The following is a 23,454-nucleotide window of genomic DNA, read 5'->3' as shown; positions in this document are numbered from 1 at the left end:
AAAGTAAATTTATATTATCATATATATATATATATATATATATATAGTCAGATTAAAATCGAATTTGAATTGAACGAATTTGAACTCAAATCTCTGTTAGATCACAACTCTATAACATAAATTCTACGTCAATGATTCAAAATATTGAATGTGATCTTTTTTTTCAAAATAACTTGCACATAATAATCATATAATTTAAAAATTTTTAATCTATACATCAAATAATTAAAAATTGGACAGTTTAGATAAAATTACATTAGATGTATTTTTTTATCACTTAATGCATAAGCTAGAGGTTTTCAAATTATATAATTTTTGATGTGCAAACAGTTTTAAGATAGTAGATCACATCTAATAATTTTAATTTTAAGATAATAAATTTTTATTATTTATTTTTGATTTCATCAGATCTGAATCAAAATTTGATCAATCTTAATCAAGTCTGTGCCATATATATATATATATAATAGATAAATTTTTTGTAAGATAAATTATTGAATTATAATTTTTTTAAAATATTTCATTCTATCAACCCCATAGATTATATGAAAATGATGTATTATTTGGAAAGCCATGCAAAGCATCGTCCAATGATTTATCCCGCGAACGAAGATCAATCACCCTTCCGCGCGCGAAAGATGCAACCCGAGCCCGTAAACTATGTCATGCGATGTTAGGCTAGCCACTCGACTCGCTATTCCAGCCGCCCGCCATCCCACCCGTCGTAAGCCATCCGTACGCATCCATTAAAATTCGAACCGTAACCCGGTCCACCTAATAATTTCTCCTCCATAATCCAAGCTGACCCACTTCACGCCGCTTGCTGTTCCGCTTGTTCTTTATTCGAACTCCGTTGGGCCAGCTCCATCAATTGCAACAGAGCAACTCCCTCCAGTTTTAATGCCCCTGCATGCCATAGTAACCCCTCGCTTCTCCTATGCTCCATATACCTCCCATCATCTGTGCCTCTGGTCTCTTATAAAGCCAGTTCCATTGCCATACATACACCAACCTCCCGCTCTCTCTTTTGTGTAAAGCAAGTAACCATGAGATCTACCATCCAGTTCCTCAGGATCTCCATGTTCACCCTGTTGGCACTGACCATAATCATCCACACTATGATTCCTTCCATCCCGAGTTCACTACTGAACCCGGACGCGCTTCTCTTCCTCTTCGAGCACAAGGTGGTCCTCCTCTCTCTCCTCTGGTGCGCCACCGTCGCCATCGTCGCCTACCTGTCGACCCGGCCCCTCCCCGTCTTCCTCCTCGACTACACCTGCTTCAAGCCTGACAACGACCGGCGGTGCAGCTTGGAGGTGTGCGAGTACGTCGGCCTCCGCAGCCGTCGCTTCTCCCCGACCAGCCAGGAGTTCATGCGCGCCATCTACCGCAAGTCCGGCCTTGGGGACGAGACCTACGCCCCGCCCTTTCTCTTCCAGACCGACTACGGTGCCCAGTTCCGGCACGCCATCCTCGAGGCCGAAGAAGGCATGTTCTCCGCCGTGGCCTCCCTCCTCGCCAAGACCGCCGTCGAACCCTCCCGCATCACCCTCCTGATCACCGCCTGCAGCATGTTCGCCCCCTCCCCCTCCTTCTCCTCCTTCATCGTCCACCGCTTCAAGCTGGCCCCCTCCGTCAAGACATTCAACCTCGCCGGCATGGGCTGCAGCGCCGGCACCATGTCCATCGACCTCGCCGCCAAGATCCTCCGCCGCCGAGTCGGCTACGCTCTCATAGTCGTCACCGAAAGCACCAGCCTCAACTGGTACTTCGGCGACAACCGCCACATGCTGGTGACCAACTGCATCTTCCGGGCGGGGACCGCCGCGGCGCTCGTCACCAGCGACCCCTCCCGGCTGGGCGCCGCCAAGATGGAGCTGGTCCGCACCCTCCGCACCCACCACGGCGCCGACGACGCGGCCTACAACGCCGCCGTCCAGATGGAGGACGAGGACGGCAACGTGGGTGTCGCGCTCACCAAGGACTTGGTCCGGGTGGCCGGCGCCGGCCTCAAGGGCCACATCTCCACCCTCGCCCCCCGAGTCCTCCCGGTCTCCGAGCTTCTACGCTACGTCTACAACGTGACGAGGTCGATCATGGCGGGGGACCGCAAGGCGGTGCACGTGCCGGCCTTCACCAAGGCGTTCGAGCACATGTGCATCCACGCAGGCGGGAAGGCGGTGATCGACGCGGTGGGGAAGATCATGCGGTTCGACCACGGCGTGACGGAGCCGGCCCGGATGTGCCTGCACCGATTCGGGAACACGTCGAGCAGCTTGGTGTTTTACGAGCTGGCCTACTTCGAGGCCAAGGGCAGGGTAAAGAAGGGGGATAGGGTGTGGATGCTGGCGTTCGGGACCGGGTTCAAGGCCTGCAGCGTGGTGTGGAGGGCGTTGAGAGACTCCGGGATGGATCCGGACAATCCATGGAAGGAATGCATCCATAGGTATCCGGTGGTGTAGTGGCTGCGTCCGATTGGACCCCCGATTCTATGTCGAATATCATGTAATATCTATATATCTATCAACATCAGAAAGAACATGGAAGCAATGAATGGATTCTTCGTTCCTTGAGTGGGTGCCATGGTGATGGGAGAGAAATAAATGCATGCGTGTTGCTGTTGGTCGGTCCACGGAGTTTTTATTCGTTTCGTCTGAGGATTCCTGTACGTGGCAAAACGGGGGCACATGCCCATGTGCCCTCAATGTTCCTCGCAGTCCTAGCATGCTAGGTGGATGAATCTGCACCGATCTATATTTATGGATCGCAGTCCGAGTTGGTTGACGGGACAGCAGGTCATCATCAAGTAACAAATAATTCTGCCTTTGTTTCCTTATTTCGTTAAATAATAAGCCTCAGCCTCTACCTTGTTGTTTCTTGGTTCCTGTTTTGCTGTGCTGTCTTGCTGGGGTGGGGATGCATTTAGATAGATCCACCATTAGAATTGCCCTCTTTTTTTTTTTGGTAGAAGGTACAGGACAGTTTATTTAACATAGCAAGTGTACAAGTACAAATACGAAAAAGACCTGCAGTACGTGAAACAAAAAGCAGGCTGAAAACACAAGTGACAACAGCTTACATGATGGAAGATAAGAAAGGATATTAAGCAACAGCTTTCGCAGGAATCTTTACAGAACAAGAAATATGGTGTCCTGGTAAACAAAAGTTCCTTTGTAGGAGTATAAACAGTAAAAATATCCATGCGAAAAGAAATATAAGATTGTAACTAGGCAAACGCATCTCTATTGATCTTAAAATTCCCATGCTGTGTTGAACTGTAGTAGCCGATTTCCATGACAGACTGTCTAGGGAGTAGCTTGAAGCAGCAGAACGTTTGGAGTTGAGACATGTAGCATGCTGAATCAGTAAAAGCTGATGATGTATTAACATAAGAGTAGGAAAAATGGCATCTACTGTAGGAACCTGCCAACTTGATAATAGGAATAAGCTCGTAACATGAGGATCCAATAATACTTGATAAGTTGTATAAGAGCAAAGCACTCGTTGCAATGCATGAAAACAGAAGACCACAGCAACAGGTACATCCAGATTGAGCAAGAAAACCCACAGGTTGTCACGAAAACCAGTCGTGACCAAAGCATTGTGTGAAGAAATAGATTGCAACCTCGATCTGAGTAAACCAGCGAAACATCGTAACAGAACAAAAAAACTGAAGTGTGAATGGTAGAATAGGCCAAGGCACTGAAACAGCGTGCCAAAACAGGTAAATAGAACAAGAATCTTCTGGAATACCTTGTGCAATCAGAAATATATATTGCCGTTTCCCTTTGCTTGAGACCACAGATACCATCAATAAAATAAACATGGACCATAATAAGTTTTTGGTATTACCCCCACAAGGTTGATGAAAGTAGAGAAATGAAGCTTGAAGCCAGCAATGAGTTCCGACACTCATTGTTGAGAAATCCTTGCATTGACAGTGACAGTGAAGCTCTGGCTGCTTATATAACATCACCTGATGACACCCATACACTAATTGATTAGAGAAATTATTATATGATGGGTATTGAATAATGCCCACACAATGAAAATGCCTTCGACATGACTTAAACCCTGCAACAAGAAAGGTAAAGGTTAGTGAAAAACACTCCCCCGTTTCTGGGAGATCCTTTTTTTTCATCAACTTCCTTTTTTCCTCCCTCATTTCTTTTCTTACATTTTTTCATTTTATCATGTTTTTCTCCTTTTATTTTCCAGACTCATAACCCTCCTTTTTTTTATTTGCATTTTGTTTTTCACAGCTTCTTTTTTCCTCATGATCATTTTGACTACTCCCCATTAGCTAGTACAACCAGCAATGCATCTCTTCTGAACCACTTCGAAGACAGTTGATATTCTCTTCCGTTCCCATATTTCCTGAAGACCAACAATCCTTGTATATCTGGATATCTTGATGACATCAATGTTAATGATCACAGAGAGTAGATGGATTATTTTTGCAAAGTGCTCTGCCTTCTTGATTTTGCACATGAAGACAGTGGTGGCTTTGTAGATATTGTAACCATAAACGTCTTGATTTTTGGCCACCAAACATCAAAATACTCCTGCCGTAGCAAGATGGTCAATCTGAAGACTATGCCAATACTGTTGAACATGCTTCCTTCCAAAACCATAGGAACCGTTTAATGAGAAGTAGCTTCGAAGTTTCATATAACTATTCCACCCATTATTTGAAGCAGGATTTATTAACGTTCCCTGAAATACTCCATTTTGAACAGATCTCTCCCCTCCTTTTGATATTTTATGCTTCCATTTCTTCCCTCCAGCGTTGGCATATAAAAATTCCACCTTTAAATCTTCTTCACTATGCTCTGTATCCACAGGAGCAGCCTTGTTTTTATAACAGTCCGGGTATATTATATTATGGGTTAAATTAATAGGTGTATTCAGGTAAGATATGGGGGCTAAATGAAACATACCTTGGCACATGTGCTTGATTCTGCAAACCTTTGTCATGCAAATTGGACTTTGTACAGCCGTCATAAGTGAGCTAAAGTAATAATGATTCTGCATTAGTGAGTCAATGACAGGGAAACTAAACATTAGCAGCATCTGCAATGAAAAGAAACAAACAGTGAAAATCTATTTCATGTATCGATCTCCGTTCGAAATCACCATCCAAAGCTTTATTGGCAAGATAATCAGCTACCTGGTTTGCTTCTCCATATATACGATTTACCTTGAATAAAAAACTTGAGGACTTCCAAGCTGATATATCACAAAGTAAAGGTAGATGTTTATGCTTGTTTATATTTACAGTCCGGATCCAATTTGTTACTGTGGTGGAGTCTCCTTCGAGAATGATGTTTGAAGCATGGTATTTAGTTTTCGCCACCTTAATACCAAACTGAGCTGCTGTTAGTTCAGCAGAAGGAACCGACATATGAGCTAACAATTTACCTCCTGCATGAATAATTTAGCATTGTGGTCTCTCAGAACATAACCTGTAGCAGCTTTGTTGGCATGAACAGAAGCATCAAAATTTACCTTTATCGTTCCATAGGGAGGGTGTAACCAAGAAACTGTATGAGAACATAGTGGTGATGATGTGGGGAAAAGACTGTTACCCCAGTGCCTCTCTAGAACAAAAAAGGTAGCCATAGTTACAGTGCTCCTAAATATTTGACGTGAAGTAGTGTGAGAGTTATTAAAAATTCTATCATTTCTAGCATACCAAAGACCCCAAACCAGACAAGCAATTAAAGACTTGTGAAAGTGATTGGTCTGGTGCTGGTCCAAATAGAATAGCAAATCCTGCATAAAGTTAAGAGGACACACCACCTGAGTCATGAGCTGCAATTGGTTCCAGGTGTCCTTAGCAAAAGAACAAAATAAGATGATATGGTTTAAATCCTCCAAAGTAGTTGAGCAAATATCGCAGTCCAAATGTGTTGAGTTAAGCAAACCACAATGACCCAAATAGGCTTTAGTCGGCAACCAATTCCAAACAATCTGCCACCAAAAATTTTTAACTCTAGGCGGGGTGTGTAACTTCCAAATCCGCTTAAAACAAGCAGTGGGGATACGAGGTTGAGATAAAGTACATAATGATAGCTCATGCATATCCTTTAAAGTGAAACTAGGTAATTTGGTATGAGCCAAACAAGCTGATCATCAAATAGACCTTCGGGAATAGGAATGGACATGATGAGTTGGATCAGATCTTGGGAAAAAAGGCTGTTTAATATGGTTACATCCCACTAACAGTTCTGATTGATTAAATTTGAAACCTTCAGGATTGAGGATTGGTGTTCGATATTAAGCAAGGTGGGTAAAGAGATCAATGGAAGATTTGAGATCCAAGGGTCCAAATACACATTAATATTTTCACCTGGCCCTATGAGCCACTGAACCTGAAATTGCACCTTAGAAGCTACCTCACAGATTTTGGCCCATATTGAAGAACAATTATGAGGCTTAGAATAATTTTGCCAAGAGCCATGGAATCTGTATTTAGCATGAATTAGCTGAGCCCACAAGGTATTAGGATTAAGAATCAGATGGGCTGCTAGCTTCCCCAAGCATTGAGTTTTCTGTAGATGCAAAGGCATAATACCAAGACCCCCTTTCCTTTTGGTAAACAAACTTGATCCCATGCCACTCTATGAAAACCACGTTGATCTGAGTTATGTCCCCACAAAAAGGTCCTAAATTCCTTCTTAAGCTGATTGATTATATACAAAGGCACTTGAATCGAAGATAACACATATAACGGAATGGTCGAAAGTACCAATCCAAGAAGAGTCAAACGAGCTGCAAATGATAATTTCCTCCATTTCCAAGACTGTAATCTGCACGTAATTTTATGGAACATTGATTGGAAGTCATTTTTTCGCAAAGGAAGACCAAACACAGGGACACCCAAGTACTGCCAAGGTAATCTTTTGTGATTGACCTTCAAGATTTGACAAATTTTAGATTTGGTACGACTTGGTGTAGATGGACTGAAAGCAATTGGGGACCTAACGTAATTAATAGATTGCCCAAAATGATAACAATAGGTGTCCAACATGGCAACAAGATAAATAGCATCTTTGATCGTAGCTCGTCCCACAATTAGGCAGTCATCTGCATAAAAGACATGAGATAGGGTAGGGCCCCGAGGCGGATGATAATCTTTAAACAGATGGATTCAGAACAGCACTATGCACAAGAGCGGACAAAAATTCTGAACATAATATAAAAAGGTAAGGAGACAATGGGCATCCCTGTCGAAGACCACAGGATCAGTAAACCACTATGTAGAGGATCCATTCAATAATAAAGCGAACTGAGGAAAACATATAAAAGCCTGAATCCATGTAATAAATTTTGTATGAAAACCAAACTAATTAAATAGACGAAACAGAAAATGCCAATGCACCCTATCATAAACCTTTTCCATGTCTCACTTTAACATCATAAGACTTTTTGAAACGGGGCCCTGATTAGAGAGTGAGCAATTTCTTGGGCCAACATAATATTAGAAGATATACAACGCCCTTGCACGAAAGCACCTTGTTCCTTAGAAATTACAAAAGGCAACATAGGTTTCAGTCTATTAGTAATAATCTTAGCCACAAATTTATAAATTGTATTGCACAAGCTAATTGGCTGGTAATCAGAAGGATAAGCAGGGTTAGATTTTTTGGGTAGCTGGATTATGCAAGTTTGCTTCAAATTCTCAGGCACGAAGGAGGTCTGAAAGAAATAATGCACAGCTTGAAACACTTCATGTTTAATAGAAAACCAAAAGAATCGAAAAAGGACCATTAGGGCTAGGGCTATATCTGGATGCAAGGAAATAGTGCATGGTCGATTTCTTCGTCCATAATAGGAACAATCAGATTGTTGCTTTGGGCCGATGTAAGAGTAGAAGTGTGTAAAGGATAATCCGATTATCCCAGATTAGAATCCTCAGTCCAACATTCATGAAGTGCGCCATTAAAATATGACCAATCATACGAGGTTCAGTATGACATTGATTAGAAGAGTTGTGAATGCTATGAATTATGTTATTTCTACGATGCAAGACTGTTGAATGATGGAAGAACCTAGTATTTGCATTCCCCTCACGTAACCACAAGGCCCTAGATTTTTGCTTCCAAAGGATTTCTTGCCGATAAAGAGTCTTATGGTATTCAGCTAATAAAGATAATAACTTACTATGGAGATCATCCATGAGCCCTCCAGAGGATGCTTCTTGCATTTGCAACTCATAAATTTGATCATATAAACCAAATACACGAACATAAAGATTTCCTAACCTACGTTTCCACCTCTTAACAACCTGTTGGATATTATTTAATAGCATAGATAACCTGTTCGCAGGAGTATATTGATCAATACCTTACCAAGCTTCATTAATGATATGATTACATTGATCATAAGAAAGCCAAAATTTTCTAAAACAAAAAGGAGGAGGGCCATGATATCTGCATGCAGAAATAGAAATGAATAAGGGACAATGATCAGAAGTATATCGGGCTAGATACTGAACAATAGACTCAGGATACATATTGAGCCAAATGTCGGATACAAAAGCCCTATCGATATGTTCCCAAACACGAGCAAGACCAAACCGATTATTGCACCAAGTGTACTTGAGTCCTTGATATCCGAGATCCATTAGAGCCGTATCAGTAAGAAAAGAGCAAAAATCACAAATTTTCCTAGTGACTCTAAAAGACCTACCCCCTCTTTTATCTTCCAAGTTGATAATACAATTAAAATCCCCAACCAATAAAAGAGGGACCCCAAGAGCAACAATGCTTTGAGCCTGGGCCCAAACAATACAACGTTCAATCATATCGGTGTGAGCATAAACAACACTCAACACCCAAATTTTTTCATTAGGAATTGTTATGGTGCCGAAAACTATTTGACAATCAGTATGAGTAAAAGTTACCTCACCTAAAGATTTCCTCTAGGCAATCACAATACCCCCTGACAAACCAACAGACCAAATACAATAAATTTCTCATCGACGTCTCAAAATTCTTTGAATATGACTAGAAGCTGAAGAGTCTAACCTAGTTTCTAAGAAACAAACCATATCCAGACAATTCTTGTGGATAAAAGTTTTTGAGCAATTAACAAAAGAGAGTTTTGCAGCCCCTCTACAATTCCACACTAAAAGCTTCAAGGCTACTTTAAAGGTTTATATTGAGTTGAATTTAATGAATCAAACAATTCTTTGATTGCAGCTTCTGACATAGTCTCACAAGATCCCTCATTGATACTAGTCAGACTCCTACATTCCACAGACACTGCAAATTGGTCATTTAAAGTATATGTTAATTTGTGAACTATCTCTCCATCACTATTCTTTCCTAGACTGTTAGTTGGGTCATCTGAATGTAATTTCTCACAGCTAGTATTCCTACTATTTTTTAGCTTTCCTTCTACATTCTCAATCGGTTTCCACACCATGACCACATTGGTTTGATGCTTTACTGATGAACCTTCCGTGTGTTTTGGGACTTGTATTGCCAAGCGATCTTCCCCACGATCCACTATTAGGACAGCTTTAGATGGGGACACTGTAGGTGAAATTAAGCCAGCAATTGAGACCTTTTTTGGAGGTGATCTCTTCCTCTTGCCTTTGATAATATCAAGGTCTATAGATTTAGCATTGAAAATTAAAGTTAAGGATGTGTCCATAGCCTGGGGTGGATTCATATCCTCAGAAATTTGCTTCATCAATGGAGAGAAACTTGATGTAGTCCGGATAGCCTTAGAATCAACCATAACTTAGTCTCACAGAGGAGATTGTCTAGCAGTTTTCTTTGGCTTGGTCTACCCCTGGCTATCATTCTCTTTTTTAGCAGCCATTTTTGAAGATTGTGGGGTCAAATCTTGGTCAATCGGTACCCTGGCTACCCGAATCCAGGGCCCAAACAGCATTGGAGTTTGTAAGTCCCTAGTTCCAGAGCATCCATAGGATCTATAATCGTACCGATTCGACCACGCACCGCAAATATCAAGTAATTCTTAATATACGAATTGCTGCCAAAGGTAAGTGTCATACACTTTAATTCTAGCCCTTGGACAGATAGGTTTGTTCAGGTCTAACAACACACAACACAGAAACTCTAGCAAATCCCAATCTGGTAGAATTAAGGGTTGCAAGGGGCTTACTGCTTGCGCAACAAACTGCTTTATCTTATCCACCTCCCACAATTCAAGTAGAAGGTCTAGTAAATGCACCCAAACCCTAGCTTTGGTCAGAGCATCATGGCCAGACTGGAATCCTAGCCGCCATGGCTCTAATGCTAGGATCTGGCCAGCTAGAGACCATGGCCCTTTATCCAGAACCCTATTTTTATCCTCCTCTATAGGAAAAACAAACATAAAACCATCAGTGAGAAATGATACCTAGAAATCCCCCGCTATACTCCATCGGACTTTCATTTTCTTTTGAACGAACTCCAACGAAAGGCCACGGCCTAAAAATTTTCCTATCAAAGCATACCGCCAGTGATCCATGGAAGCTTTAACTTCTTCATCTGAAAATGCAACTACAGTCGTGAATTTTTCCTCTAGCAAAGCAATTTCTTCCTCAGTGGCCTTTGATGACTACCATCTGAAATGCCTAAGCCTTGTACCACCTGAGACCAAGATCTATTGATCTCGCTCGATCGATTAGTGGGCGGGAAAACAGATTTCCTCCCTAATGAAATGCCCTACGCAATCGAAGCATACCGATTCCCAGCCGATGACAAACCCTGGTCTTTCGGACTGCTCGATGACAAACCCCTCTCCGATCCACACATATTGCTGCTCCATCTAGTCGGTTTCTTCTCTGGAGAGGTGAAAACCCTAGCTTTCCTTTTTCCATTCCCTATCGCACCGCTCATCATCTCTCACAAGCAAAAAAGACAATTGTTCAAACCATCCCTTGTGACCATCTCTCTTTAAAATCGTCCCTTGTGACTGTCCAACAATATGCGCACAAGCATCCAAAAGGTCAAGAAGTGGGGCTTACCTCATCCAAAACTAAAAACCACACTTGCTGGACCATAGTATGGTACTCTCGAAACCAAATAGAAATTTTTTTTTTTCAATTGAAGCCGACATACAAGGAATCTCAATCCAATCTTAATGCCGGCCGGCCCAAGGTACCTCTAAGGTTGACCTAAGCTGGCACTTCAAAAAGGTTTTATAGTTGATGTGATTATCCAATTTATGCTAGCTAAAAAATCTTGAAATCTATATGATAGCTTGCTATGAGTGTAGAAGATAATGACGTATCTCTCCAAATAAGGCAGAAGATAACGACATATCTCTCCAAATGAAGAAAGAAATAACAGACGTATTTTATCCAATAAGACAAGGCTAACAACCTGATTCTTTAGATTCCTTATGGCACTTCCATCCTCGTCTATAAATAAAGGACCAAAGGAGACCCTCGAGGTATACAATTACTCCTCTCCAATACATGCTGCCTTTCTTTTGTTTTTCAGTTTTCTAACTTGAGCATCGAAGGATCCCCACCAGAGCCAACTCCGATCGAAACTTATTTTCCAGATCAAACCACCGTCGCTGAATGCTAGCCTACATCTCTTTTCCGACCGATCAGGCATCAACCAGAAGACTAGTGGCAATAGTTATTAAAATATTATTTTAACATAAAAGACCAAGCTTTTTAATTTTGGTTGGTCAATAACTACAAATAATAACTAATAATTATTGATTGTTGAGAATTATTCTTTGATTTAAACTTAAAAAATATTTTTCGTGATAATTTTGAAATATATAGTGCTCATTACTTTTTTTGATAATTTTGTCTATATTTATATTTATTCATATAAAAAAATTTTAAAATATAATGATTGGATTGAGTCAATCAACAAGTAGAACCGATATGAACCTTAACTTTTAAATGAAAGATTGGTGAAATAATTGTACAAAGTGTGATGGGGTAGTTTACTCCAAAAATAATTCACCTATCCTGAAAGTGGTCTTCCAAGGAAGATGAAATACTATATCTTGAACGGACAATGATCCCCGAATGGATGACTTGCCAAGTTGCAGGCATGCTCAAGGAGGATGACTTAATTATAACGATCTATCCACAGGGTAGAACAAGAGACAATACATCTTAAGTGCGGTTAGGTCATGAACAAAATGAAAACAACTCAAAAAAAAATTTATGCTCAGATGTTGTCGATGGATGGCTTCACGAGATTCCTCGATGTAAGATGATTTGTCATTGGTGGCTTCAGATGGCAACAACCACTTTTCATGCATGAACCTCAAAGCCGTTTGTACATAGCACCTCACTCAAGTAGAAACTCTTGTTTCCACTACACAGCAGACCTACAATGCACTCACGATGATGAGATTGAAAATTAGATGACTCTCCGTGTGTGAACCAATGATGTGGTACTACTTGTACAATTATGAAAGGGGCACTTTAAAGAACCATTCTCATGACACCTCTTGACTGCTTGGGGCATCAACTATCTCTGTCGCAGGAAGCTAAATGAATTACTCATCCTTGCATGTTTCTCTTGCAGTCTGTTCTAATCGAGATTTATTCCTAGAGAAAATATAAGAGAATGAAAGGCAGAGTAAAATCTCCAATTTGGCTGCTTAAACAAAAAGAAAAGACATGAAGGCAAGACTCAAGAGCTTTCTCTCACCTTTTAATCTCTCCAAAAATAGAGAAATAAAGCTCTTCTATCTCTCTCATTAACATTTTTAGGCATGTCTCCCTGGGAAGTCATGTGATCCACCAATTTTTGGAAGGCTTTTAAGCAAATGCATGAAAACACGTGTATTTAAGATGACGTTTGCCTCCGATCCTTAAAAATATTTTATATTCTGACTCCTTGGACTGTGCTCAAGCTAGAACGGTGTGACTGCCCATTTGTACCAAAAAAAAAAAAAAGAAGCAAACAAGCCTGGTGACGCTAAAATTCCAACATGTCCAGACAAGTACGTCCACTATACAAGGATCTAATGTCCATATCGCACTATTAGGGTGGGTTACTTGGGTTGCAAATCTAACGGATTCAACAAATTACAACAGGTCACAACTCAACACATTACAACAATCTAGCAGCTTCTAGCAAGTTGAAAGGAGAAAGGAAAACATGAAACATTAGTACTAAACAATGTTGAACAAGAGTTTGGTAAACCATGGGTTGTTGAAGGGAAAAGTTGATTGAGTGGGAGCAAAGAAAAATTGAATGCTTAACTTTTGACGTTGCGACAAAGTAACAATAAAATTGACTCTCTATGAAGTTCTTGTTTGGAAATAAATGCTGTTAGGAAGCAAAATCAACAAATTTGAAAACTCAACTATGCCTCCTAATATTGCATAGGTACTAATAACTAATACAAAATAGCTGCAATATCTTTGCTATTCATAAAAGCTAGCATGGATGTTGCAATACCTATCCATCTTATGAGAATAATGAAAGACCTCCAAAGGGCTCCCTCAAAGCATCCAAGCTAGAAGAACGTTAACAGTCACTAGTGGTTTCTTATGAAGGGCCAAAACACATCTAGATCATACTAAGAGGAAATGTCTGGTTTCAATACAGAATTCAAAGTGCAACCACTCAAAACATAGTAGTTGAGACATACAGACACTATTGTTATTCACGGAAGTGTTTCAGTCAGCCATCCAGCTCTGCTCCACAATCTCACACACTCTTATGTTGTATTCACTCTTGTTCTCACGGAATATCTGTGCAGCTTCCAAATTTGCAAGTGAGTTCGGTTCGAGTAATGACTGCCCATAGAGTGCATAAAATATATTCTAATCAATATAGATGACCAAAAACTATCAAACAAGAACTGAAATTGAAGAATCCACCAGTGAGGTTCAATTCAGGTGGGTCAAAATAGTCCCAACAAATATTTTGCTCATTTATAACCAAGTTGAGTAGAAAATACCTCTACCTAGCATGCCTATCCCAAGTCACCAACCCAGTTAGGACTTAAAAAGGGTGGCTTAGTGCATGAGGCTCCCGCCATCGTAGGATCTAAGGAGGATCAGATATACATAGCCTTATCCTCCTCATGTGCAGAGAAGTAGTTTTCGTATTTCGAACTCATGACCTCCAAGTTACAATATAGCAACCTTACCATCGAGCCAAAGCTCACCCTCAATTAAGATGAAGAAGCAATCTACGATTGTGCAGCCCAATGAACAGTGAAGGGAGGGGGGCCGGGCACCAACAGAAAGAGAGAGAGAGTAGAAAATTAAAGCCAAGAAGAGCATGCAATAAATCAGAACTCCACTTTTATCCCAAGTCTTTTTTTTTTTTTCTTTGGCTCCATCTTAACCATGAATTGTATGGCCTCCTTGTTCCTGATACACTCGAACCAAACCTTGACCAGCACATGACCTGCCACACTATTACCACTATGCTAGGGCAGATGGATAGGTTTTGAGGGCTTGTACAACCAAGAGCAGACTGGGGGCCCCAAACTCTGCCTGTGTACAACGCATGCTGATCCATCATGTTTGAGGCTCAACCAATTATAAAAATCCCTCATGAAGACCAATTTATTTAGATGAGATCAGACAGGTTGGTGGGCCTAACATGAAAATCACCACCTATATGTTGATTTACCTTAACCAAAAAGCCAAATCCCATCTATGTGACTTCCTTTCAATGAACAAGGGATGATCCACCAATGCTTGAGAATGTATAATGCCCTTTATCTTATAAGATCAGTACAAAGCATTGGTGTAGCAAATTCCTGGTGCAGAGATTTTTGGACAAGCAAGGGACCCACCATGAAACCTTGAAATAACACTTGGCAGGCTTGTTTTAAGGATATGATGGCTAAACCGGCATGATCAAGAACAGCTCCAGGATTCCTGTGGACTTAGAAATGATCAAGATAAAAGGAAAGAAGGGGCAGAATCTGAAATCAGAAGCTATAAGAATATCTGAAATCAAAGTTACAAGCCGAGTAACCAAAGTCTACCATAATCTACAGAATTTTGGCATTTTAGAGCCTTACAAGTTTGATTATGTGGGGGCTAAAGATCAGTTTTTTTATGCTTAATACTAGAAGACCTGGTCACCCATGACCCAGCAGGAAACTTGGTCCATTAGAACCCTTAGTTCCCGTTACCTACTTCCCTGTTCCTGCTAAAGTAGTATGAATCATTTAGTTCAATTCATATTGAGCACCTATTCATACAAATTTTCATCCATAACAAAGCACAAGTGAAGAAGTCATCCAATAAGGGTACATTTTTTCATTTTATCTGAAAGCTGCTCAGACAACACAAATAAGATATAAAAACAAAAAAGCTTCCAACCGGGAAGAAGCTAAATTATTTTAAAGGGGGAAGGATGATCATATTAGAAAGTTGGGCATATTGAGGTGAATTCTATTGTACCTGACCACATATAAAAGAAGCTCAGCATAAACAAAGCAAGTATTCTGTTCTAGCAGAGACACAATAATGCTTCCAAAGGAGTTCAATAGTAACTTCACCTAGATAACCATAACAGTGCTTTAAAAAGGGCAGAGTTCCAATAATGAGTTAAAAAAACAAAATTTGATTGCATAATCAGTTATCTATATGACACCATGAAGTCAATAAGAATCAACTAGATCCCAAAACTAACGCTTCATATGTAAGGATTATCCCAAAAAACATGAGCGCATATAGAAGAAAGGATGATGAAAAACCATGAAGACTCTGTTTTTATTTATATTTCAGATCATTATAAGACAAGCAAATGTGTGAAAATAGAATAATGTCATTTAGCATAGCTCAGAAAATACACATAATGAAACAGAAATTTCTTGGTGCACACAAATGTGTAATTTTGAAAAAGCATCAATTTTTAGTATGAAAAAAGGAGGTAGAACAATGGAGGCTTCTAGCATACCTAGATTCATGTAACTATGGCAGCAACATCATAAATTGCTCTCCACTGGTTCTGTAAGATATCCAAGCAAATGTTTCCACCTGCATAAACTAAATATATTCAAAACAACATTGGTTAGATCAAGGTGAAAATTGGTGATATTAATCAATAAAATACCCAATAATTGATAGCCTCAAATTTAGAAAAACACTCAAATTAATGAAATAGACAAACAAAACTCTCCAATTGATAATAAAGAAAATCAGACAGGAAAAGTTATGTGGATCATGAATGGACTAATGAATCATTCATTTTGAAGAATGTAAACATTTATCTTAGTTTCTTCTGATAGGAAGGGGGGAGCACAGATAGAGGAGCATCAAAAGGCTCTGTTGTATTTCAATTCCTTCAAGATTTTCACAGGAAAAAAGAAAAAAAGGAGCAAAGATCTCTTGAATCTTTCATAATTTGAAGTAGCCAAACAACTACAACAGCTTCACATGAAACATGTTAGAGTAGCTAACCATGTTGGTCTGATGTGAACAAACTCCTTTTCTGGTGGGATGCTGCCAATTTTTTCAATAAAAGCAAGTGAGACACTGAAAAGTCGCTTAACTAATTTTCTCCCACAACTATTTATCCTTTGTTAATTCATAGTTTATTTTCTTGAAAAAGAAAAGTTCAGTCAGTTTTTATCCCAAGAAGATATATCTACATGATATAAAAACTCATTCATCCTGTTATCAATTTGTGAATCAAATTAGAGCTTACCATACATCTAAAACTTTAGCAAAAAGACCTACTTAGCATTTCAACTCCTAAATTTCAGATCATAATTTGTAATAATCAAACATAGAATCAGAAACAAGGAATATATTGTTCAATCTAGTCATCTCTAAATTCACATTATATAAGGGCATTAGAACACCATTTCGAATCTCCAATCTAAATAGCAAAGTAACATCATATTCCTCTCCAAAGTAATTAAATCAAACCAAGAAGTTGCACACCCAAAAGTATGAGCATGTCATAAGTTCTACAAAAATCAAGTGTTATTGCTCCTATGGACCTTGAAACTAGTGTTTCACTGTTTCCACAGCAAGGCCACCCTCCTAAGCTCAGTTGAAAACCCAGTCCAACATCAATAAATAACCTGCTCTCCATTAGAATGAGCAAATGCAAAGACCAATATATACCATGAAACAATAAGCCCAAATATATGCATACAAGTAACTGCATATGCATTATGTGTTTGATATTCATAAGAGCTTTTTCTCTTTTAAACTGTATCTTACCTGCAATAATCTGACATTATTTATAGCTTGTCATGACGGTCCCAGAAAAAACAAACTATTAACGTTCAGGAACAATATACAAGTAATTCATCCTCTAAAATAGACTATAACAACAAACAAATGGTTGGAAGAGCTTGCCAGATCATCCTACCTTGAACATGCAACAAGTGAATCTCATAACTCCATGTTTTGATGTTTAGGAATCAACAATCAACTAATTTAAGTTTTAAAAACAGTATGTACTGGATGACTCAGAAAAGGGGCATAATCAGGTCACCAATCTAGATTGCTAACACGATCAACTTCAATTTTGCATGTGTAGCTTTGTAGGATCAATGTAGATGATGGTTTTAGCATTTCCAACAATGATATTCTGGTGATATATAAAATAAAATGCTAACCTACAACAACTTCAAATAAATAGATAAAATTAATTGGCATATAAGACTTACTATTTGGATGGAACATTCTAGAAACAAAGCAGATGGTTGGTGGATTGTTTGGATAGTCCTCCAAAAACTGAAGAGCAAGTTTAATAAAGATCAGCAAAACCAATACACGAACCAGTGGATCATTAAACAAAAGACATTCTAATTTCTGCAGACTAGTGCAATCATAACAAGTAAGAAAATATGTAAACAAAGTTTTCATGAAAAAGAACTAAAATTGAAACAAGTACTGGAAATTGAGAAATGATTCAGTTCTCTAAGATTCAATCTTCCCACATTGGTGTTCAACTTGACATAAAAAGATTTCAAAAATTTTCAGATACGGTTTCTCGCATTAATTTATGAGAATCAATAATCAAATTGTTCGGTAGCACATGCCACCAATATACAATCTACTCTGTATAGAAAGATGTCAAGAGGCCATGAGATGAGCTCACTGTTATGCAGAAGAATATGGGTTTTGAAGCAAAACAAAATTCAGCTAATAAATCAACTTGTTACATAACCTGCCATCTGATGATCAGCAAAATGAGACCTATAAAGTAACCAGATATTTAACTGCCTGGGCTGATAAGCATCGAGAACACATGTACGTGTTCCAGCAAACCTAAATCACAATAAGGTCTAACAACTGAAACTGAAGGAACCAAAACCAGAATCGATGGTAAACAATTAGCAAATAATGTCATTACTCCTTGAATGGCTTTAACAAACAAAGACAAAAGTAGCATGTTTCAGAACAAAATAATATTAAAATGTCCTTACCCATATAATCTAAAATATAAGCTTATTCAAACAAACTATTGGAATCAATCTAAACAAAGATTTATTACCATAACAACAAGATGTAATTGAAACAAATGATTCTAGTGCCTCGCATATTCATTGGAAACAATATTTGAGGAGCTGAACAGCCACAGATCCATCCCAAGGTGTGTCATCAGGACTGCAATTCAAAACACAGGCAAGAAGTTTGAGCAAAATGTGAAATTACACAAAATTATAACAAAGTAGAATGAAATGAAATTGTTCCTTCCATATGTACCCGGAAATAACTGCATTCCAAAGCATGGTGTTGTTGTCCTGGGGAGCAGCACTGATACCTGCAGGGGGGTCCTGCTGCAGCCGCTTGAAGTCCCTCATCAGTCTCTTCCTTGAAGGAGTCGACATCCTCACCATCTAGCAAATTAATCCATAATACAGTGACCAGAAGGAAAAGAATAAGACAACAAATTTATTACTTTCCTCCAAAACAGACCTGTCTTGAACTTCCTAATGGATTCTAATCTGCCTGAATTCCAGGGAATTGAAAAGGAAATACGGTTCTGGAAAAAAAACAATAAAAAAATGTCAGAAAGAAGGTTGTTCTTGCTAACCAAATCACGTAAAGCCAACTAAATCCCAAGATCAGTGGGACAACAAAATGGAGGAAGAACGAACAAAATCCCTATAATAGTATCTAAGATGATAATAAAATTCGGTCACTATTTAGTGCAAAATGATTCAGGTGCTTCTCAAAATTGAAGTCGAAGTTAAACATTTTAATGACAAATGGCAAATTCCAAAATCAAATTGGTCTTCTCAGAGACTAAACTAGGGTTTTTAAGTCGTTCTCACCATCAAATCACACGAAGACGGCACCATGCATCAAAAAGATTCGTATAGTACCAACAAAACACTAGCAAGAAGAGTCCGCAACATCTAATGAACAAGATTCACAACAAATCATTAACCAACAGATTAGGGTTTTTTGGTCGTCTGTGTTGGAGAACACAATTTAAGCACCAAATCACAGGCAAGAAGGAAACATGGTTCAACGACAACATAGAGGAGAACTTAAAGATCGCTAAGAAAACAGCGTCAAGAACAAAACAGCACCCGGTTAGAGAATTCACAACCAAAATTCAATGGTTGTTGTGCGTCCGCGGCCCAAGATCCATTTCAGAGCCAAATGAAAGGAAAGGAACCTCGAAAAGAATCTGAAATCATCGAGAAAACAGTAGAAGAGTCACTTCACCTGCGAGGTAGGCGCGGCGAGAACCAAGAATCGCCCTAGGGTTTCAGAGCGCACTTGGCAAGCAAGAATCTCGGCTTCTTCGATCGGGCCGAATGGATTTCTTACTTCCCCTCTTGTAGAGCGAGGAAGGTCGGATCGCAGAGAGAGGGTTTGATGCGGGACAGGAGAACAAGGGAGAGGGGAGGCGATGCCTGCAAAGAAAATAACGCAAGTTAAATATAATTTGAGCGCGAAAACCATGCACGAATCTGAGCATAGACTCGTTCAACTGCCCTTGAGAGGCGAGCTAGAATTTAGTTATGGGCGGGTCGGTGTTTGGTATCACCTAAAAAATGTTTTTATAATTTTTAAAATAAAAAATATTAAGAACCCATATCATGGACGGCATGTAATTATTTTTTAAATAATATTTTAATAAATTTAAATTTTAATATAATATAAAAAATATTATAAATAATATTAAATATTTTAAATAAAAAATAAACACAGATTGATTAAATAATATGATAGTAAAAAATAACAACCATTTCTATTTTTGTTCATAGAAAAATTATTTCATGAATCAATATTTTTAGTATAAATTATTTTGAAATCCTACTCATTAAATAGAGTACGATCATTTATTTATATTTTATATTTTTTTTATAATTATATCAATAATAAAAATTTCATTTTAATCTATTTTAATTTGTAAAAAAAATTTAATTATCAATTATTTAAATAATATATATATATATATAAATATATCATTCAAAATAAATTTTTCTTAATTTCTTCTGTCTTCGTTCGAAACTAATATTAAAACATGAGACCTAAAGTACTGAAATGCATCCAACTCAAACTACAATTAGGAAACCAAACAGCCAGAAATTGGCCTATCGGTCTAACAGAGTTCATTTCAGAGCTCTTTTTCAGAATAATACAAAAAAAATATAAATACCAAAATAATTCAAAACCAAACTTTTTTACCAAACTAATGCAAAAGGGGAAAACGCCATTTTGAATGGCATTTTTTCCCCCTCCACGTCACCCTATTTTCCACGATGGCATCGTCCCAAAAAAAAAAAAAAAAACGCCAATTGAAATGGCGTCTTTAAAAACGTCATATAGAGGAGCAGCATGATCAGTAGATCTCCTCCACTGATATAGAGGAGGAGCCATCACAGCAGGAGCAGCCGGCGAGGACCTTCCTGAGAAGGTCCAAGCGACCACGGGCGCCGCGACGTCCTTGTGGGACTTAGTCTTAGTTATATTTGTATTTAGTATTTTTTACATTTTTATTGTACTATTTTTTTGTACGTTTGATATTTTTATTTTATTTAATAATATTAAATATTGATTTTATTTTATATTATTTAATTTCAAATGATCGGATATTATGATTTGTGCATATAGATACACATACTCGAACGTGTCTCAGAACATTAGGAGAGAAAAAGTTATGTTGAAAGGATTAAAAAAATTATAACGTAAATAATAATATATCGAATATTGCTCTTTGAATTGATTTTAATGGTTACAAAGTATTTATCAGATCTGATTCGGAAGTCTCAAAAGCAAGAACAAAAGATGTGTTATCTATTGGAGGTAATTTCAATATTTTTGGAAGCGTATTTTGTAAGAAAAACAGGTTTATATTTTTGAGTCGACCCCATGAATCGACTCATGACAAAGGGCTTAACGGCACGCAAAATTTTTGGCTGCCATACTCTGTGAGTCGACCCCTTGGCTTTCTTTCTGATAATTTTTATTTTTTAAATTTATTTTTTTTATATTTTTTTAAAAATTTTAATTTTAAATGACAAAAGTAAGTTGAAATAATTTTTTTTATTTCATTTAAAATTAAATTTTTTTTAAAAAAAATCAAAATTATTCTTTATATTTTTTACCGACCTTCTAACGTCGGTGGCCAACGAAAAAGAAGGAGAGAGAGAGGAAGAGGAAGAGAGAGGAGGCAGCTCACCGCCGTGCTGCCGGAGAGACACCGGAGAAGGGAGAAGAGGGAGAAGGGAGAAGGGAGAAGGGAGAAGAGGGAGAAGGAGAGAAGAAGGGGGAAAGGAGAAAACACCATTCCCTTCGGCATTCTTTTTTTTTTTTTTTAAATTTTTTAAAATTTTTTTCATAATTTGTTTAATTATTTTTTCTGATTTTTTTCTGATTTATTAAATTTTTTAATGAGGATAGTAATTTGAATGATAATTTTTAATTTAAATTAAAGTTAATTTTTTTTATTTATAATTATAATTTCTATTTTATTACCATTTTTTCTCTTTTATTTACTTCTTTTATGATATATTTTTTTAATTTAATTTATAATTTTTATAATTTTAAATTATAATTTTAGTTTTCTTCCATTTTTATCTTTTTGACATTCTATTACTTCATATTAAATATTTAATTTTTTTATTCAAATTTACAATTATATTATTTTTTAATTTCTTTCATTTCTTTTTGTTTTTATGAAATTTTTTCTTTTTTAGGGTATTTTTTATTTTTTTACAATATTTTTTTCTTTTCTTCAGATAATTTTTTTACAATAATTTTTTTAAAAAAATATTTTTTTTAAAGTTCAATTTATGAATTTTTTTCCACATTTTTTCTCATTTTTTAACTTTTTAATGTATTTATTTTTTGATCAAAATTTAATTCAAATTAAATTTTTTTAAGTCACATTTATAAAATACCCTAAAAAAAATATAATTAATTTAATTTTATTCTTTTATGATATATTTTTTTAAATTTAATTTATAATTTTTATATTTTTATATTTTAATTTTAGTTTTCTTCCATTTTTATCTTTTTGACATTCTATTACGTATTTTTTTTCTTTATTTAAAATATTTTTTAAAAAATTATATTTAAATTAATTTAGTTATTTAAAATATTATTTTTAATTTCAATTACAATTTTAATTCTTATTTCTTAAAATTTAAAATTATAAACTTTGTTCTTTAATTACAATTATAATTTCTATTCTTTTTCAATTCTTTATGTTTTTATGAAATTTTTTTAGGCTATTTTTTAAATTTTTTTTGAATCTTTTTTAAAAAAATTAATTTTAATTTGAGAAAATAATTTGAAATAATATTTTTATTTCAATTATCTTTAAATTTTTATTTTTTTAAAAATTTTAAATTATAATTCAAATTTTTTGGATTTTTTAAAAATTTTTATTTTTTAATGCTACATTTTATTTTTTAAATTCTTTTTTTAATTTTTTTGACAAGCATTTGAAATGATGTTTTTCAATTAAATTTCAAATTTTTATTTCTTTCATATTTCTTTCTCTTTTTTTTTCATTTTCTATGATATTTTTTATTTTTAAATTTTTTAAGATTTTTTTCACATTTTTTAAAAAAAATTGAAAAAAAATATCTAAATTTATTTTTTTTTGAATTACAAATTCAAATCTTTATATTCTAAATTTCAATCAAAATTAAAATTTTAATTTATTTATTAATTTTAAATTTTAAAAAAAAATTATTATTTTTCAATTTTTTTTTTTTTTTTGGTGAAAAAAATTGAAAATACTATTTTGAATGGTATTTTTAAAAACATCATTTTGAATGACGTTTTTAAAAACGTCATTCAAAATGACGTTTTTAAAGACGCCATTTCAATGGGCATTTTTTTTTTTTTGGACTCCACCGTAAAAAATAGAATGACGTGGAGGGGAAAAAAAATGTCATTCAAAATGATTTTTTTTTTTTACATTAATTTGATAAAAAAATTTGATTTTAAATTATTTTGATATTTAAGTTTTTTTTTTATATTATTCTGGAAAAGAGCTCGTTCGTTCCATCTGGGTTAGGAGGTTGGGTCAAATTTTATACCTTAAACTC

At 36.7% G+C, this 23,454-nt stretch overlaps 2 protein-coding genes across 8 annotated transcripts; one reads left to right on the top strand and one right to left on the bottom strand.

The window, feature by feature from the left end:
• The first annotated feature begins 590 nt into the window (after window positions 1-590).
• On the top strand, window positions 591-2,875 carry LOC105047716 (3-ketoacyl-CoA synthase 4). The gene has a single exon (XM_010926767.4). It carries the CDS (start codon window positions 1,047-1,049, stop codon window positions 2,460-2,462), a length of 1,416 nt encoding a protein of 471 aa, XP_010925069.1. The 5' UTR covers window positions 591-1,046; the 3' UTR covers window positions 2,463-2,875.
• Window positions 2,876-3,024: 149 nt separating this feature from the next.
• On the bottom strand, window positions 3,025-19,903 carry LOC109505965 (uncharacterized). 7 transcript variants are annotated; one of them, XM_073258852.1, is made up of 9 exons: window positions 19,613-19,903; window positions 18,641-18,774; window positions 18,429-18,541; window positions 17,599-17,665; window positions 15,873-15,961; window positions 5,509-5,600; window positions 4,941-5,424; window positions 3,754-4,832; window positions 3,025-3,631 (listed from the first exon to the last, which is right to left on the bottom strand). In XM_073258852.1, exons 1-3 carry the CDS (start codon window positions 19,850-19,852, stop codon window positions 18,478-18,480), a joined length of 438 nt encoding a protein of 145 aa, XP_073114953.1. In that variant the 5' UTR covers window positions 19,853-19,903; the 3' UTR covers window positions 3,025-3,631; window positions 3,754-4,832; window positions 4,941-5,424; window positions 5,509-5,600; window positions 15,873-15,961; window positions 17,599-17,665; window positions 18,429-18,477. The 7 variants fall into 7 exon arrangements, with proteins under 7 accessions (XP_073114953.1, XP_073114949.1, XP_073114947.1 ...); XM_073258848.1 differs by lacking the exons at window positions 18,429-18,541; window positions 18,641-18,774; window positions 19,613-19,903 and having other exon boundaries at window positions 4,941-5,073; window positions 5,171-5,424; window positions 5,509-15,471; window positions 17,599-17,666; XM_073258846.1 differs by lacking the exons at window positions 18,429-18,541; window positions 18,641-18,774; window positions 19,613-19,903 and having other exon boundaries at window positions 4,941-5,073; window positions 5,171-5,424; window positions 17,599-17,666.
• Between the last annotated feature and the right edge of the window lie 3,551 nt (window positions 19,904-23,454).

Source organism: Elaeis guineensis, chromosome 6, assembly GCF_000442705.2.
Source record: "Elaeis guineensis isolate ETL-2024a chromosome 6, EG11, whole genome shotgun sequence".
Taxonomy (NCBI): Eukaryota; Viridiplantae; Streptophyta; class Magnoliopsida; order Arecales; family Arecaceae; genus Elaeis; species Elaeis guineensis.
This window is presented reverse-complemented; position numbering and strand designations above follow the sequence as displayed.

Coding starts and splice junctions, on each gene's coding strand:
- LOC105047716 (XM_010926767.4), top strand. CDS start 1,047: ATGAGATCTACCATCCAGTTCCTCAGGATCTCCATGTTCACCCTGTTG.
- LOC109505965 (XM_073258848.1), bottom strand. CDS start 5,557: ATGTTCTCATACAGTTTCTTGGTTACACCCTCCCTATGGAACGATAAA. Junction 5,074..5,170: donor TATATGGAGAAGCAAACCAG/GTAGCTGATTAT, acceptor TTTTCATTGCAG/ATGCTGCTAATGTTTAGTTT. Junction 4,833..4,940: donor AATCAAGCACATGTGCCAAG/GTATGTTTCATT, acceptor CTGTGGATACAG/AGCATAGTGAAGAAGATTTA.